At 41.5% G+C, this 16,055-nt stretch overlaps 1 protein-coding gene and 1 non-coding gene across 2 annotated transcripts in view; one reads left to right on the top strand and one right to left on the bottom strand.

Annotated features, from left to right (window-relative positions):
- The window catches only part of Smp_156670 (putative dna-directed RNA polymerase II largest subunit), a gene marked incomplete at both ends in the record, with an annotated part of 17,470 nt that extends 1,564 nt beyond the window's left edge, over positions 1–15,906 (top strand). The window contains 3 exons of the mRNA XM_018796772.1: positions 9,203–9,673; positions 10,699–14,662; positions 14,720–15,906. Coding sequence (XP_018651881.1) covers positions 9,203–9,673; positions 10,699–14,662; positions 14,720–15,906 — 5,622 coding nt within the window. The remainder of the gene's footprint in view (positions 1–9,202; positions 9,674–10,698; positions 14,663–14,719) is intronic.
- Smp_tRNA_00990_Pseudo_TTG.1.1 lies at positions 4,996–5,067 on the bottom strand. Its single transcript has one exon. It is a non-coding gene (tRNA).
- Positions 15,907–16,055: the final 149 nt, after the last annotated feature.

Here is a 16,055-nt window from a genome sequence, read left to right as displayed (position 1 = left end):
TATCATGGCTTGTGAATCAAGGCTATATCGAGGCAATACGCACAGTATGCACATATGCCAAATAGAGACTGACCAGTTGCAGTCCTAATACATCGATGGGGAGATTCAAACAAACAATACTAAGTCAATATACCTAAGGTTTACAGAAATTTAATGGATCCAGCACTGCTTCTGTGATCACTACTAAACAGTATTACTTGGTCCTCAACCCACCCTCCTTATGGTTACAAAAACGTATGTAGTTGGCCTTGAGCACAGTTGTTTCGTTTATGGATCACTTAGCACTAATCGGTCCCGAGAAAATCTGAACTTTCACAGTGGGTGCAACTTGAAAGTGTCAGTCGTTTGCCTGCTTAAAGCTGCACACAAATTCTTTGTGACTATTCAGAATGCGGTTTCCCTTATTTGTTTTTATCCTATTTCGCTGTTAGCGCTATTGGTACTTAACAGTTTTTGTCAACCACGTGCTGTCCAATCGTAAGTAGTGATTCAAGACCAATAGTATTTGTAGTCGCTTAGTCTTACAGATCACTAAACCACACTTCAAAATCCGAAGTTGTCGACGGTTAAGTGGATGTCAACTCCAGGATGCCAGAGGACTCATAAATGCGAGTGGATCTTAGGGTAAAGGAATATCTCATTTGAAACAAAAGGCGGAATTATTTATCAGGTCTTAGTTTACTGTATATCTGTTGCTCGACTGGACCACTGCTAGAGGACTCTTAATGAGACCACCAAACATTATACCCATTTCTTCGAGTCTTCATATTCATCCAATAAGTGTAGTAACTTAAAGCATTATTCGTACTAAGACCGTTGCTGCTACCTTGACGTGGTGGTCGGGCTTGCCTATCGTGATGAATCAACCGAGCTATACTGGCTGGAACAATCGTTCCTCAAGGTCCTACCATGCCAGGCAGGTCGTTTGAAGAGCGGTGAGACTAAAAGCAGCAAACCCAAGGTCCGAAGGCGAAGTCGTACTGCTGACTGTACAGAGGTGTGACAGCAGTAAGGTGTTTCCTTCAGACAACCAGCATGGCAGCGATGCTGCCTTCTCACAAGGAAGGGTGGGGTTAGAAAAGAACGACCTTAAAAATGCACACCTTGCCTTATCCCACGGATATCCGTCTCCGGCGGTAAGGTCCTTTGAAGAACGGAGCTAACACAAAAACTACCCACAAAAAGGTCGTGTGTGACCGACCTCAAGCAGTTATCCCTTGGGCACTGCGGCCACGCTCTCAGGTCATTAAGACCACTTCTAACCCAACTTCCTTTTCAGGTACCCCTAGAAGAACCCTTCCACGGTGTGGGCAACCGGGAAGTGATAACTGCCCTCATACCTCTAACAGCACTCAAGACCACTGTATTCATAATCAATCTCCCTCTTCAATTCCTACTATTCCTTCTACCTTGACTTTCAACACTAAACTTCCTCTTTCGGTTTCCTCCTCAAGTGTCACCATGGCCAACGATTCTAGTGCGCGAAACGCTGTCTCAGGTCTACTAAAACCTCGCTCCAAACTACACATTGGAGCCTTCAACGTACCTACCCTATGCCAAATCGGTCAACAGGCCTCCTTAGCTAAAACCCTAGAATCTCGTGCCATTGATGTATGCTGTCTCTCCGAAACACGCATACAGGATCCCAGTATGGTCATTCACTTGACCTCACCTCGCCAAAATGGACAGCCAACGAAATACACCCTCCGTGTATCTGGCGACCCGTTGGCTAGTTCTCGTGGACTTGCAGGTGTAGGCATAGCACTAAGTACATGGGCAGAACAGGCACTACTAGAATGGATCCCCGTTGACAGTCGCCTGTGTGCTATCCGGCTAAATGGCTCCGTAAGAACTCGGAAGGATAGGGACACACGTCGTTGCCTTTTCGTCGTTTCTGCCTACGCTCCCACTGACTGCAGCCATGATGAAGTGAAAGATGACTTTTACAGAAAGCTCTCTGAGCTTCTTCAGAAAGCTAAGCGCTCAGACATAGTAGTCGTAGCGGGTGACTTTAATGCCCAGGTAGGCAGCTTAAATCAAACAGAAAGACATTTAGGTGGGTGTTTTAGTATTCCGGCTCAATGAACCGATAATGGTGATCGTCTGTTGCAACTATGCTCAGACAATCGTTTATTTTTAGCAAGCACTAATTTTAAGCATAAGGAGAGACATCGTCTAACATGGCGACCACCTGCACCAAACCAACGATGGACTCAAATAGACCATATTGTCATCAGTCATCGTTGGAGAGGCTCAATAGAAGATTGTCGCTCGTATGGAATACTTGTTAGACTCTGATCACGCTTAATACGAGCGCGCGTTTGTCTGCGCCTCAATGGACGCACGAAAACTACACTAAGAAGACCCATTAGGATTGAACTGGAGGACGAGAAATCCAAATGTAAATTCCAGGAACTACTGAGTTCACATCTAGGCAGTTCTGTAGACGAGACTGACCCAGATGCTGCTTGGAAAGACATACGAACAGCTGTGGAAACAACAGTAACATCTATTAGTCATTTAAACCATAGGGCTCCAAAAAACCAGTGGATTTCCTCTAAGTCTATTTCACTGATGGATTCGCGTAAACTCATCCCATCAGGCTCTGAACATGACGAAGAGCGTAAACAAATTAGATCTAGGTTAACTAAAAGTCTAAGGAACGATCGTGAGCAGTGGTGGGCAACGAAAGCAAAAGAGATGGAAAAGGCAGTGGCTGTAGGCAACACCAGGCAACTATTCAGACTAATAAAAGAAACCGGAATTAAGAAGTCAAGTGTAAGTGAGACGATCTCGGAAAAAGACGGAACCCTTATCTGCTCTCAACCCAAACGTTTAGAACGATGGGCGGAACACTTTAAGGAGCAGTTTAGCTGGCCTTCAGCTACTGCACAACTACCCACTATTCCCAGAAAACCTGAATGGAACATTGAAGTAGGCCCCCCGACCCTACTTGAAGTTCAAAAGGCTATAACTAATCTGAAACGAGGAAGAGCAGCTGGTCCTGATGGATTGGCTCCAGAGGTCTTTAAATATGGTGGTCCAATTTTAGCGATTAGGTTGACTAATATTCTGGCTAAAATCTGGGAAACGGACGTAATCCCATCCGACTGGTCACAATCTCTGATTGTCCCAATAAATAAAAAGGGGTCAAAATCATCCTGCGATAACCATAGAGGGATTAAATAGGAATAATATATTTGTAAAATCTCAACAAATTCATTCGCTGAGATTTTACAAATATATTATTCCTATTTAATGTCTTACATCAACTCGGCGCTCAAATACTGTGAAACTATTCGTTCTAATTTAGACGAGAGTTCTTATACATAGAGGGATTAGTTTGACTAACATAGCATCTAAAATACTAGCCTCAATAATTATCAGGCGCCTAACTAAGACTCGTGAACTGCAAACACGAGAAAATCAGGCTGGCTTCAGATCTGGTCGTGGCTGTATCGACCACATATTCACCATTCGTCAAGTTTTAGAGCACAGACACGCTTATCGGCGTCCGACAATGATAGCTTTTCTTGACTTGAAAGCAGCATTTGACTCTGTAGAACGAGAGGTTCTGTGGCAGTGTCTGTCATTAAAAGGTCTACCTCAGAAGTACATAAACCTTGTGAAGGTTCTTTACTCGAACACTACCAGTCGAGTGAGAGCTTATGGCGAACTGTCATATAATTTTACAACCTCAAGTGGTGTCCGTCAAGGTTGTCCACTATCCCCATTTTTGTTTAACTTCATTATAGACCTGTTGCTGGAAATAACACTCTCTGCGACTGAATTTTCAGGAATTGATCTCCTACCAGGGGGTCCACTAAGCGACTTAGAATACGCAGATGACATAGTCCTGTTTGGTGAAGACGCTGACAAAATGCAGAGTCTTCTGTTGGAACTCAGTAATAATGCCAGGATGTTTGGGTGCGTTTCTCCCCATCCAAATGTAAATTGTTACTCCAGGACTGGCCTGCGTCAACACCCGAACTAAGGATAGGGAGTGAAGTAGTCGAACGCGTGGACAACTTCACTTATCTTGGAAGTCTGATCAGTCCTAATGGGTTGGTGTCTGACGAAATCTCAGCACGGATTCAAAAAGCTCGTTTGGCTTTTGCCAACTTACGTCACCTATGGCGAAGACGAGACATCCGTCTATCAATTAAGGGACGAGTATACTGCGCATCAGTTCTCTCTGTTCTACTTTACGGCTGTGAAACATGGCCATTAAGAGTAGAAGATACTCGTAGGTTACTAGTATTTGACCACAGATGCCTTAGAAATATTGCTCGCATCTGCTGAGATAACCGGGTAAGTAATAGTGAGGTTAGACGCAGGGTATTAGGTAATGATGGTAAATCAGTTGATGAGGTGATGAATCTTCATCGACTGAGATGGTTGGGCCACGTGTTACGTATGCCTGAACACCGATTACCACGACGCTCTATGATGACTAGTATTGGGGATGGTTGGAAGAGATTAGGGGCGGCCAAACCAAAACATGGCATCAGTGCTTGAAGTCACCAACTTCTGGTCTGAGCCATGTTGGCAGATGCAGACTACCTGGTTGGGGTCCGCGTGACTATCGTAACCAATGGTTGGAGACCCTAGGTGACATAGCTCAGAATCGATCACAATGGCGTAGGTGTATACACTCTTTATCTTCCCTTAAACCTTGAGATTAAAATTGCTTCATAACTTTCTTCCTTCCTATACTATATCCTTATATACAACCTATAATTTATATACTACCACCACCACTAAATTAACTACTATGAATCCGGTGTTGATCTTGTTGTGCTAACGAGGTATGGCAACTTGGACCGATGCATAAATGTGCCTGGTCCTACGTTGTAGCTGACTGACTGAAGATTAGACAAACCTCTACACGAGCAATGTGAATCAATTTCTGTAGTTTTGAACTTTGACTAGTTAGGCCATCTGTAGTAAATGCATGGTAACTTTACCGTTACTTGTTATGTTGGGCTGAGCAGGTTCATATTGAAAATGGTGAAGAGTAATCAAGTCTGAACACAACCAGTTTACGGGGTCAATGTTAAGGTAACTCATGTTAAACGATTTAGACTCCCTGAATTATGAAAACTAGCAGTTGAAGATGGTGCTGTTTTAGAATCAATCACTTTGACAAATACTCATCTATGTTCTATTTTCGTATAAATCTTGAATATTCTCTCCGCTTTTTAAGACCTCTTTTCATCCATATTATTTTGTTTTTATTTGAACACATAAATATTGGTACAAAGGGGCACCAAATACATATGCGCCACACAAATCTTATTTGATTTGTGTGAGGGCTGTGACACTGCCCGGCTGCCCAAACTGAAGCAGGTGGTTTTCTTAGGAGGCCACACCCGGAGCCTTTAACCTAAAGATCTGATCTACAAGGCAGTGGGGCATCGTAAGGAGATGCAGTCCCATGGTAGCCGGTGACCAACAATTGATTCATACGCCATTTGTTCCCTCAGGATACTGGAGACCATGTGCACCATTGGTTTGGAATCAGGGTTTTTCAACTCCCCTTGGTGGACTTTCCGTGTTCACCAACCCGGTTAAAGCGCCGGACATTCGCTTTTCGTCCTCTCAGTTTTGTAAACTACAGTAATGCCACCAGAAGGCAGTGAGGACTTCTCTGTCAGAGGCTATCTACGAGTGAACGTGTGAGAGCATTTCGAGAGGGAGAGCGGGCCCTCCGCACTCTCTGCCGTACCAGGACACTTGGGGGCTTCTATCCATATTATCTGATACTAAATCCTCGCTTTTCGATTTTCTATCTCCGTGCTATTATTTAGTGCGTTAACTAATAATGATACACTATTACAACCTTTTGTCGTGAATATCCAGGTTATTCAACTATTAAGGATTCGTTTAAGCTAAGTCCGAACAGAAGCAGCGTAAATAAAATTGATCGATAGTTTTTTCGATAATCATTATTAGTAGGTGTCGAAACGAAAATGATAAGGCGATGCTCTTAGCTTATGTTATGGTAATTAGTCGGAGCTTCTCAAAAGTCTGTTCCGAAGAGACTTTAAGACTATGACCGCGAAAAACAATTCCTTAGGATAAGAACTGGTGACAGATGAAAGACTTCCAGTGGTTTAGGAACCTTTGATAACTCAATGTTATCCGCTGACGGTCCGAGGTCAGGACAACACATAGTTATCCATTAAGAGTAGTCTGTAATAACGCCATTTAAAAAGTTGCTTTCAAAAATCTTGATTCTTAGGGGTTGTTTGGCAGTTTTTTCATATATTAACTGAGGCATATAGATCGGGTTCCATTGAATGTGTTGCTTTTTTCTGAACTGGATGCTTTGACCGTAGTGCTTTCATCATCTTCCCAAACAACATTATCAATACAAACTTCGGAAGTTTGTGTATTTTTGTTTCTTTATTTTCGGGGGCACAAGTATTGGGACAAATGGACATCAGAATAAATATGCGCCATACAAATAAGAATATACAGAGAGTTAGGTGGAGAGGGCCCCCTGTAGCTCTTCTACGGCTACTGCCGGTCTCAAGTCCGAGTAAAGGAGGAAAGTTGGGCATGGGGTCAGCATCCCCATCCCGTAGAAAACAATCATGCTAAAAAGGCGTTAACCGAAATAAACAAACTAAACCATTTAAACTCTGACCTGAGAGTTGAAGGAAAAATTATGACGCCTCATAGTGAAAGGCTATATTTTTCAGAGTCGCGAGGTCGATGCCCATTTTAACAACCAGAGCAACAAATTATATGGGTATATGGAATATCCGGACAATGTAGAAGACCGAGAGAACCAACCAAATAGCTGCGGAAATGAGATACAACTTGGCGGTGTTCGGAATAAGTGGAACCCATTGGACACAAGCTGGACAGAGAATGATAGATTCGGGAGAGATGCTGCTGTACTCTGGCCACGAGAAAGAAAATGCTCCGCACACTCAGGAAGTTGTTCTGATGCTGTTCAAAAAAGCACGTAAAGCACTTATGGAATGAGAATCTCATGGATCCATAATCATCAAATCATCATTCAAAACAAAGGAGGGAATAACAATGAATTTTACCCGTTATACACCCACCAATGATAGCAATGAAGACGATAAAGGCCAGTTTTACGAGGGGCCAAAATCGATCGTAGAGAAGTGATCAGGAAAGGATCTGATCATCCTGATGGGGAACTTAAACGCCAAAGTCGGAATGGACACCCGGATGTAAAAATATCGTGGAAAAACATGGACTGGGAAGAAGAAACGAGAACAGCGATAGATTTGCAAATGTATGTGCATTCAACAAAATGGTTATAGACAGCACAATATTCCCCCACAAACGCATGCACAAAGCTGCATGAATCTCACCGGATCCCACTACAGAGAACCAGATCGATCATATTTGCATCAGTAAAGAGTTCAGAAGGTCAATGGAAGACGTGAGAACCAGGAGAGGGGCTGACATAGCTTTGGATCACCATTTTATGGTTGCCAAGATGAAACTGAAACTAAAGAAGCACTGGACAACTGGGGGGATGGCATTGCAAAGGTTCAATACAGCTTTCCTTCGAGGTAATGTCAAACTCAATGAATTCAAGATAGCTCTCAACAACAGATTCCAAGCCTTATATTATCTGCTCAAAGAAGAGTAAACTACTATGAAGGAAAACTGGAAAGGGATCAGGGAAGCATTAACTTCAACGTGTCAGGAGATTCTGGGTCGCAAGAAGCATCCTCATAAGGAATGGATCTCCATCGAAACTCTAGACAAGATTGAAGAAAGGAAGACCAAGAAGACAGAAATTAACAACAGTCGAACAAGAACAGAGAAAGTCAAAGGACTTGCTGAATACACAAGCAAGTGAAGAAGGGCATTAGAGCCAACAAGCATAAATGCGTGGAAGACCTAGCAACGACAATGGGAAAGCCTTCGAGAAGAGCAAATATCAGACAACTATATGAGATAACGAAGAAACTGGTAGGAAAATATAGTAGACCTAGAAGACTAGTCAAGGACAAACAAGGTAAGATAATCACCGAGATTCAAGAACAAGAGAACAGATGAGTGGAACACTTCGAGGAACTCCTGGATAGGCCAGCTCCATTGAATCTACCGGACATGGAAGCAGCACCTACAGATCTTCCTATAGCTCACTCCACTAACGATCGGACAAATCAGGATGGCCATCAGACAAATCAAGAGTGGGAAAGCAGTAGGACCTGACAGTATACCGGCTGAAGCACTGGAGTCAGATATGCAAGCAACTGCAAACATGCTCCACGTTCCATCCTGATAGGAAAGTAAGTTACGTGGTGAAGTAGTATGATCTAAGACAAATGGATGAATGAAAACACGTGCACGAGAGGGCATATGATGATACTAATTCAGCTAAAAGATATACAACTGTAAACATTTCACTTGATGTTCCTCTGAGTTTTATGAATTAAGAGGAAATTACGACTGAATCACCATTGTTTTTTATTATGAGCTATGTCTAACAATGTATCAAGCTACTGAGTTGTACTATTTCTTTAATCTTAACCAGGCTCTTGTGATAAACTAACAGATTTTTATACCACAGCACCATATTATAAACTGATGATTATCAACGAAGAAAGTTTATGTTGGCTTGATTGAGTCGTTGTGTGTGCATAGTTCATTCCAGACATCTTGTACTAAAGAGTACTTTAATCTTTCGGACTAAATTTATGATTAAGAGGAGTGGTTGACAAGATATTAATTGCTTTGATAATTTTACGTTTAAAAATAATAGATAAAAGGACATATCCAACCGGCCACATATGTTAAGCACACCGATTAGTGCGACTGAAATGTAAAGCAGAGCAACCACGTTTTGTAAACCACTATCACTTGTCTCACAGATTTCTGGAGGTTCTGATTTTTGTAGGGTTGAGAATATAATACACTACCTTAAAAGTCGTTAATCACAAATGATACGACCTATGTCCAAGTATTAGTAAAACCATTAAGTGCGCACTGTTAAACGTGAAGATTTCTTTGGGAACGATGTCTACGTCAAAATAGTTATTAAGGTACCGTCTTATGCTGAGTACAACAGGAATCTGTTTAAGCCTCAATGTATCGGGCCGTATATCAATCAGTTATTCAGTAGTAACCACTTTTAGGATACAAATTTCTAATTAACTCCTTTAGTTGGTTAAGTAAAACATTTGCATTCACTAACTTTTTATAGAAAGAATTATCCGTCACTCCGGATGGTGGGATCAAGTATGCGGAGACTATGGAAGGAGGGAAACCGAAACTTGGTGGATTGATGGATCCTCGTCAGGGTTGTGTAGATCGTAGCTCTATCTGTCAAACATGTAGCGGCAGTGTATCATCTTGCCCAGGACATTTTGGTCACGTAGAACTTGCGAAACCGGTCTTTCACATTGGCTTCCTTAAGAAAACTATGAAGGTCCTACGCTGTGTCTGTTTCTATTGCTCAAAGATTCTAGTTGATGTGCAGTCGTCAAGGATCCAAGAGATACTACGCAAAACAAAAGGTGATAATAGACGAAGGATGTCATTTATGTATGAAGAGTGCAAAACACGATCTGAGTGTATATCTAATGATGATCAAGTCCAAAGCGAAAATGATGTCAGCCTCAGTAGTAAAGTGAGTTTCGGTGTTCATAAACCCTTATTCTTCTTTGTAACCACTGTTTGAAGCACGGAAATTTGCATTAACTTCAGAATGTACGCGAATAATATTTACAGTAATAGGTGTTAAGATCTATCTTTGCAGAATGTCTGAGTTCCGCCAAATTTGAAGTACTAAACGGACGTATATTCAGTGTAAGACATATGAACTGTCACATCCATATGTTTATGAACACTTGTAGTCTATAGACAATGGGTCATATAATGAGTATTTTGGTTGAATGTAGTTGGAAAAGTGGCACCCACCAGAAGCAGTTTGACATTATGGCCTTATCTGGTTAGTGATTTTCTATTCATTTCTAATTTACATGTAAAAAAATCATACCTCAAACTGGATGTTTATGAAGCAACTTTCCTAGAAGATTCTAAGTCATTTCTTAATCAATATATGTATGAGGTAACACCCAATTTATCTAATGGGTCTTGATTTGATTGTTAGGAATCTATGTTTTTTGAGGTTCTCTTTTGGTTTTTAAAAGTTCAGAAAATCGTAAGTGGACATTGGTTTTAACTTCGTACCCATATTTTCTTTTGACATAAATGTAATGCATATCCATTTTCCAATATCCCGTGAATATGTCATAACTATTTAATATTTGCAGAATTTAATGGGTAATTATGAATTAATTCCCATTCATAACGTTTGTGATGAACAGTAGGCAAATTAGCGGGATATATGTTATTGTTGGTAAATCGTAACGCGGTTACAAACAATCCTATTCGTTTTGTGGCTACGTTTTCGAACTAGTTGTATATAATCCTGTTCTTTTGTCTGGTTTTTTTTGTTATGTAAAATGTGGACTTCATGTCAACCCAAATGTTCAGTCTAATCTTTACGGGAATCGTAATTTTAGTAACGTGCTTTTGATTTAACAAGTTATTTCTGGTGTATTTTAACTAAAAAAGTAGCTCGGATTATTTGTACTCATGGCTTTATCCAGATTCAATACATTATTAGCTACAAACTGTAGGACAAGTTAGATGTCATTTAACAAAAGTATTTCAATTGTTTTTCTTATTATATAGGTAAAACGCTCTGGTTGTGGACGTTATCAACCTCGTTTTCGTCGTAATGGACTTGAGCTTACTGCTGAATGGAAAAAAGTGAACGAGGAATCACAAGAACGGAAGATTAATTTGACTGCTGAACGCGTATTAGAAGTTTTTAAGCGTATGTCAGATGAAGATTGCTTGTCTCTCGGGTTTGATCCACGTTATGCACGACCTGATTGGATGATCGCAACTGTCTTGCCAGTCCCTCCTCTATGTGTCCGTCCTGCCGTTGTGATGTATGGGGCCACTCGTAATCAAGACGATTTAACACACAAGCTTGCTGATATTATAAAAGCTAACAATCAGCTTCGTCGGGACGAACAAAATGGTGCAGCAGCCCATATAATTGCTGAAGATATCAAAATGCTACAGTTCCATGTCACAACCATGGTTGATAATGAAGTTCCCGGGTTACCTAAGGCGATTCAGAAGTCCGGACGCCCACTGAAGTCTATCAAACAACGACTCAAAGGTAAAGCTGGCCGTATTCGAGGTAATCTTATGGGAAAACGTGTTGACTTCTCAGCTCGTACTGTTATCACAGCCGATCCCAACCTTAATTTAGATCAAGTGGGCGTCCCACGAACAATAGCTCAAAATCTAACTTATCCTGAGATAGTTACTCAATTTAACATAGATCATTTGCAAAAGCTAGTACAGAATGGAACCCTCTATCCTGGTGCTAAGTTTATCGTGCGTGAAAACGGAGATCGTATAGATTTACGGTATCATCCTAAAGTTTCAGACCTCACACTTCAGGTTGGTTATATTGTTGAGCGACATATGTTAAATGATGACTTTGTGATATTCAATCGTCAACCAACGCTGCATAAAATGTCTATGATGTGTCATCGTGTTAAAGTCTTGCCTTGGTCTACGTTTCGTCTAAATCTGTCTGTTACTTCACCGTATAATGCTGATTTCGACGGCGATGAAATGAACTTACATCTCCCACAATCTGTTGAGACGAAAGCGGAAATAAGTCAGCTAGCCCGTGTTTCACGTTTAGTGATCACACCACAAGCTAATAAACCTGTCATGGGTATTGTCCAGGATACACTAACTGCAGTAAATAAGATGACGCAACGTGATGTCTTTCTAAATCGATCTGAAATGATGAACTTATTAATGTACTTACCAACTTGGAATGGTCGTATGCCTAAACCAGCAATTTACAAACCTCAACGTCTATGGACTGGAAAGCAGTTATTTAGCCTCGTCATACCTGGCCGAGTCAATTGTATTCGTACACATAGTACTCATCCAGAAGAAGAAGATATTGGCCCTTATAAATGGATATCTCCTGGTGATACTAAAGTTATCGTTGATGACGGAGATTTAATCTCAGGTATTTTATGCAAAAAAACATTAGGTTCTGGTGCAGGCTCTTTAATTCATATCGTTGCATTGGAGCATCATCATGATCAAGTTAACATGTTCTTCAATAACATCCAAACAGTTGTTAACAATTGGCTTCTTATAGAAGGACATACAATCGGTATCGCTGATACATTATATGACCAGGCAACTCGTCGGCAAATTAGTGGTACAATTACCAAAGCAAAAGACGCTGTATTTGAAATTATTGATCAGGCTCATAATTACGACTTACAGCCAACACCAGGCAATACACTTCGACAAACTTTCGAAAATAGCGTTAATAAAATTCTTAATGACGCTCGTGACAAAACTGGTAGCTGTGCTCAGCGCTCTCTATCTAAGTACAACAATTTCAATATTATGGTCGTCGCTGGTTCTAAAGGTTCTCGTATTAACATCTCTCAAGTCATCGCTTGTGTGGGTCAACAAAACGTTGAAGGTAAAAGAATTCCCTTCGGTTTTCGTCACCGTACGCTACCACATTTTATTCAAGATGATTATGGTCCTGAGTCTCGTGGCTTCGTTGAAAACTCCTACCTTGCTGGTTTAACACCCACTGAATTTTTTTTCCACGCTATGGGTGGTCGAGAAGGCTTGATAGACACTGCAGTCAAAACCGCCGAAACTGGGTACATTCAACGTCGTCTAATTAAAGCTATGGAATCAGTTATGATCAAATACGATGGGACTGTTAGAAATCAAATCAACCAGTTAATCCAACTCAGATATGGTGAGGATGGGCTGGATGCAACCCATGTGGAGTTTCAGCGTCTTCCAACATTCAAACCGTCTAATGCTGTTTTTGAGCACGGTTTTCGGTTTGATATTGGCAACGAAAGAGTTCTGAGACGATGTATGCCCGAGGATGTTGTCCGTAGTTTGGCTACAGATTCACAAACACAATCGGAACTAGAGTCAGAATGGCTTCAGTTGTGTTCTGATAGAGAAATACTTCGTTCTGTCATCAAAAAAACGGATGACTCTGTTGTTTTACCGTGCAACATTAATAGACTAGTGATGAATGCTCAGAAAATTTTCGAAATAGATCCACTTTCAAAAACAAATATCCATCCCAGACAAGTTGTTGAAATGGTTCGAGAAACTTGTAAGCGTCTGATAGTTGTGCCAGGCGATGATCGACTGAGCAAAGAGGCCAACGCAAACGCTACACTCCTGTTAAGCTCATTGATTAGAGCATCGCTATGCGCAAAAAAGGTAATCATTGACTACCGCCTTAGTTATGAGGCTTTAGATTGGGTGTTAGGTGAAGTTCGTGCCCGTTTTCAACAAGCCCATATTCACCCAGGTGAAATGGTTGGAGCACTAGCAGCTCAATCTCTCGGAGAACCAGCTACTCAAATGACTTTAAATACCTTCCATTACGCTGGTGTGTCTGCTAAAAATGTCACTCTTGGTGTTCCTCGTTTGAAAGAAATCATAAACGTAAGCAAACGTCCGAAAACTCCATCTATGACAATCTTCTTGACTGGTCAAGCTGCCAGAGATGCAGAACGAACAAAAGATGTTGTTGCACGATTAGAGCATACTACTTTACGTAAACTGGTCAACAGCACTTACATATATTATGACCCAGATCCCCAAAATACCGTAGTTGAAGAAGACAGAGAATGGGTATCCACATATTACGAGTTACCAGATTTTGATGTTAACGCAATTAGCTCTTGGATGCTTCGCATTGAGTTCACTAGAAAAGGTATGACTGGTAAAAAATTATCAATGGAACAAATCGCAGATAAAATAACACGAGCTTTCGGTAATGATCTCATATGTCACATACCAGATGATAATTTAAAGCTGGTCATGAGAATTCGTATTATGAATAGTGACTTAGAAAAAGATTTCAAGGATGCTGATACAACCTCTGATAAAATGGAAGATGATACTTTCCTTCGTTTTATTGAAGCAAATTTATTAACTGATATTACTCTACAGGGGATACCTCAGATTACAAAAGTGTACATGCATCTACCTAAAACGCAAGATAAAAAGCGTGTGGTTATCAAAGATGATGGAAGCTTTGATACGGTTGCAGAGTGGATGTTAGAAACTGACGGCACTTGTCTGATGAGAGTTCTTGCTGAACGAGATGTAGATCCGGTACGCACGGTGAGCAATGATATTGTAGAAATTTTTGAAGCTCTTGGAATTGAAGCTGTGCGTAAAGCGATAGAATGTGAGATGCATCATGTCATTTCTTTTGACGGCTCGTATGTCAATTATCGTCACCTGGCGTTGTTGTGTGATATTATGACTGTCAAAGGACATCTCATGGCTATTACTCGGCATGGTCTTAACCGTTTGGATACGGGAGCTTTAGCTCGTTGTAGTTTTGAAGAAACAGTTGACATACTTATGGAAGCTGCTATCCATTCTGAGTGTGATCCAATGGCTGGTGTCTCAGAAACTATTATGCTTGGTCAACTGGCTAGAATTGGGACAGGTTGTTTTGATTTGCTTCTGGATTCAGCCAAGTGTCAGGAAGCGCAACCTATACCACTCGGTGGTGTCTTGGGAATGGGTTTGTTTAATGCACCAGGTTTCGAGGGCCTTGCTGCACTTGCTTCACCTGGGTTGGGCTTGACTATGAATGCAGATGGAATACCTGTACTTGGGGATAGTGGTTATCATACACCATGGGATAACGCCCACTCTCCTGTTGGCTCTGTAGATTCTCCAAGTTACCGTGGTGGCCTTGGAGGTGCTACAGCTCCACATAATGCTATGTTCTCCCCGGCTATGCGTTACGATTCTTCTTTATCTCCTGGTCGAAGTCCTCAGTTAGACAGCCCTCGTACTCCGGAAGCATTTTCACCAGCTGCATATGTTGGGTTCAGTAGTCCTATGTCTTTTATGGGTACTCCACAAACGGAATTGGGTTCACCTGGCTCTAGTCCTGGACATTCTGGGAGCCTCAGTAGTGGTTCTTTTGGGTATGGAGGTCCTGGAAGTCTTCGTGCCGATATATTTTCACCCATTCACAAACCATCCTACGCTGGCACAGGCAGCAGTTCAAGTTTCAGTGCTAGTGGAGATAGCAACTCACCAACGTTCTCATTACAACAATCCTATGAACCTATGTCTGTCGGATATACTCAACGTTCTCCACACCATCCCAGTTTTTCAGGATATGGAATGATATCCAGTGGGTCTCTTGGTCCGTCCAGCGATTCTCCCGATAGCATAAATTATTCTTATAGTCCGAACAGTCCAATGCCTACAGGTGGTGGTAGTTCAATGAGTCGAGATTTCAGCGGTTGGGGTGTTTTGCCTGGCTCAGAAACTCCTGGAGTCTCTCCAAGTTCACCTTCACCTGGTATGAGCGCAAGCAGTTTAAGTGGTAGCAGACCATCTTTTTATCCAAATAGTCAACCTGCTTCACCATTGTCATTTAATGCTTCTCCTTCTGCTCCTCGTTACAGTCCTCCGACGTTAGCTGGAAGTTCCTCAGTGGAAAGTTATTCTCCACAGATGACTACCCCCAGTTCTCCGGGTGGTGCTCCAAGTGGAACTTTGGGAGGACCAAGTAATTCTCCACTTTCCTATCCAACGACTCCAAACTATCCCATGTCTCATGGTTTAAGTACTGGAACTGGCTTGGGATCTTCAAGTCTTCTCGGCTATTCAGGTACTGGTTTCTCTGGATCCACCCTTGGCACATCAGCATATAGTCCATCAACTTTCCACACCCCTTCGTCACACTACTTTATGACTACTCCTCGACCAGGTTCACCATCTCCCAGTCCACGAGAGTATTATCCAACTCCTGATACACGGCGGTAATAAAATATGGTCTAGTGAATCACAGTTCTAAATAATTTCTAAGATAACTGTACATAAATATGTTTTATATATGAAATCATCTGAAGCAATTCAAAACTAACATTTTTATTGTTCTTTTTCCAAGTTCCTACTTTAAAAACTGTATCATT

The sequence above is a fragment of the Schistosoma mansoni genome, chromosome 4, assembly GCF_000237925.1.
Source record: "Schistosoma mansoni strain Puerto Rico chromosome 4, complete genome".
NCBI classification, from domain to species: Eukaryota; Metazoa; Platyhelminthes; class Trematoda; order Strigeidida; family Schistosomatidae; genus Schistosoma; species Schistosoma mansoni.
Note: the sequence above shows the minus strand (reverse complement) of the source record. Positions and strands in the feature narration are given on the sequence as shown.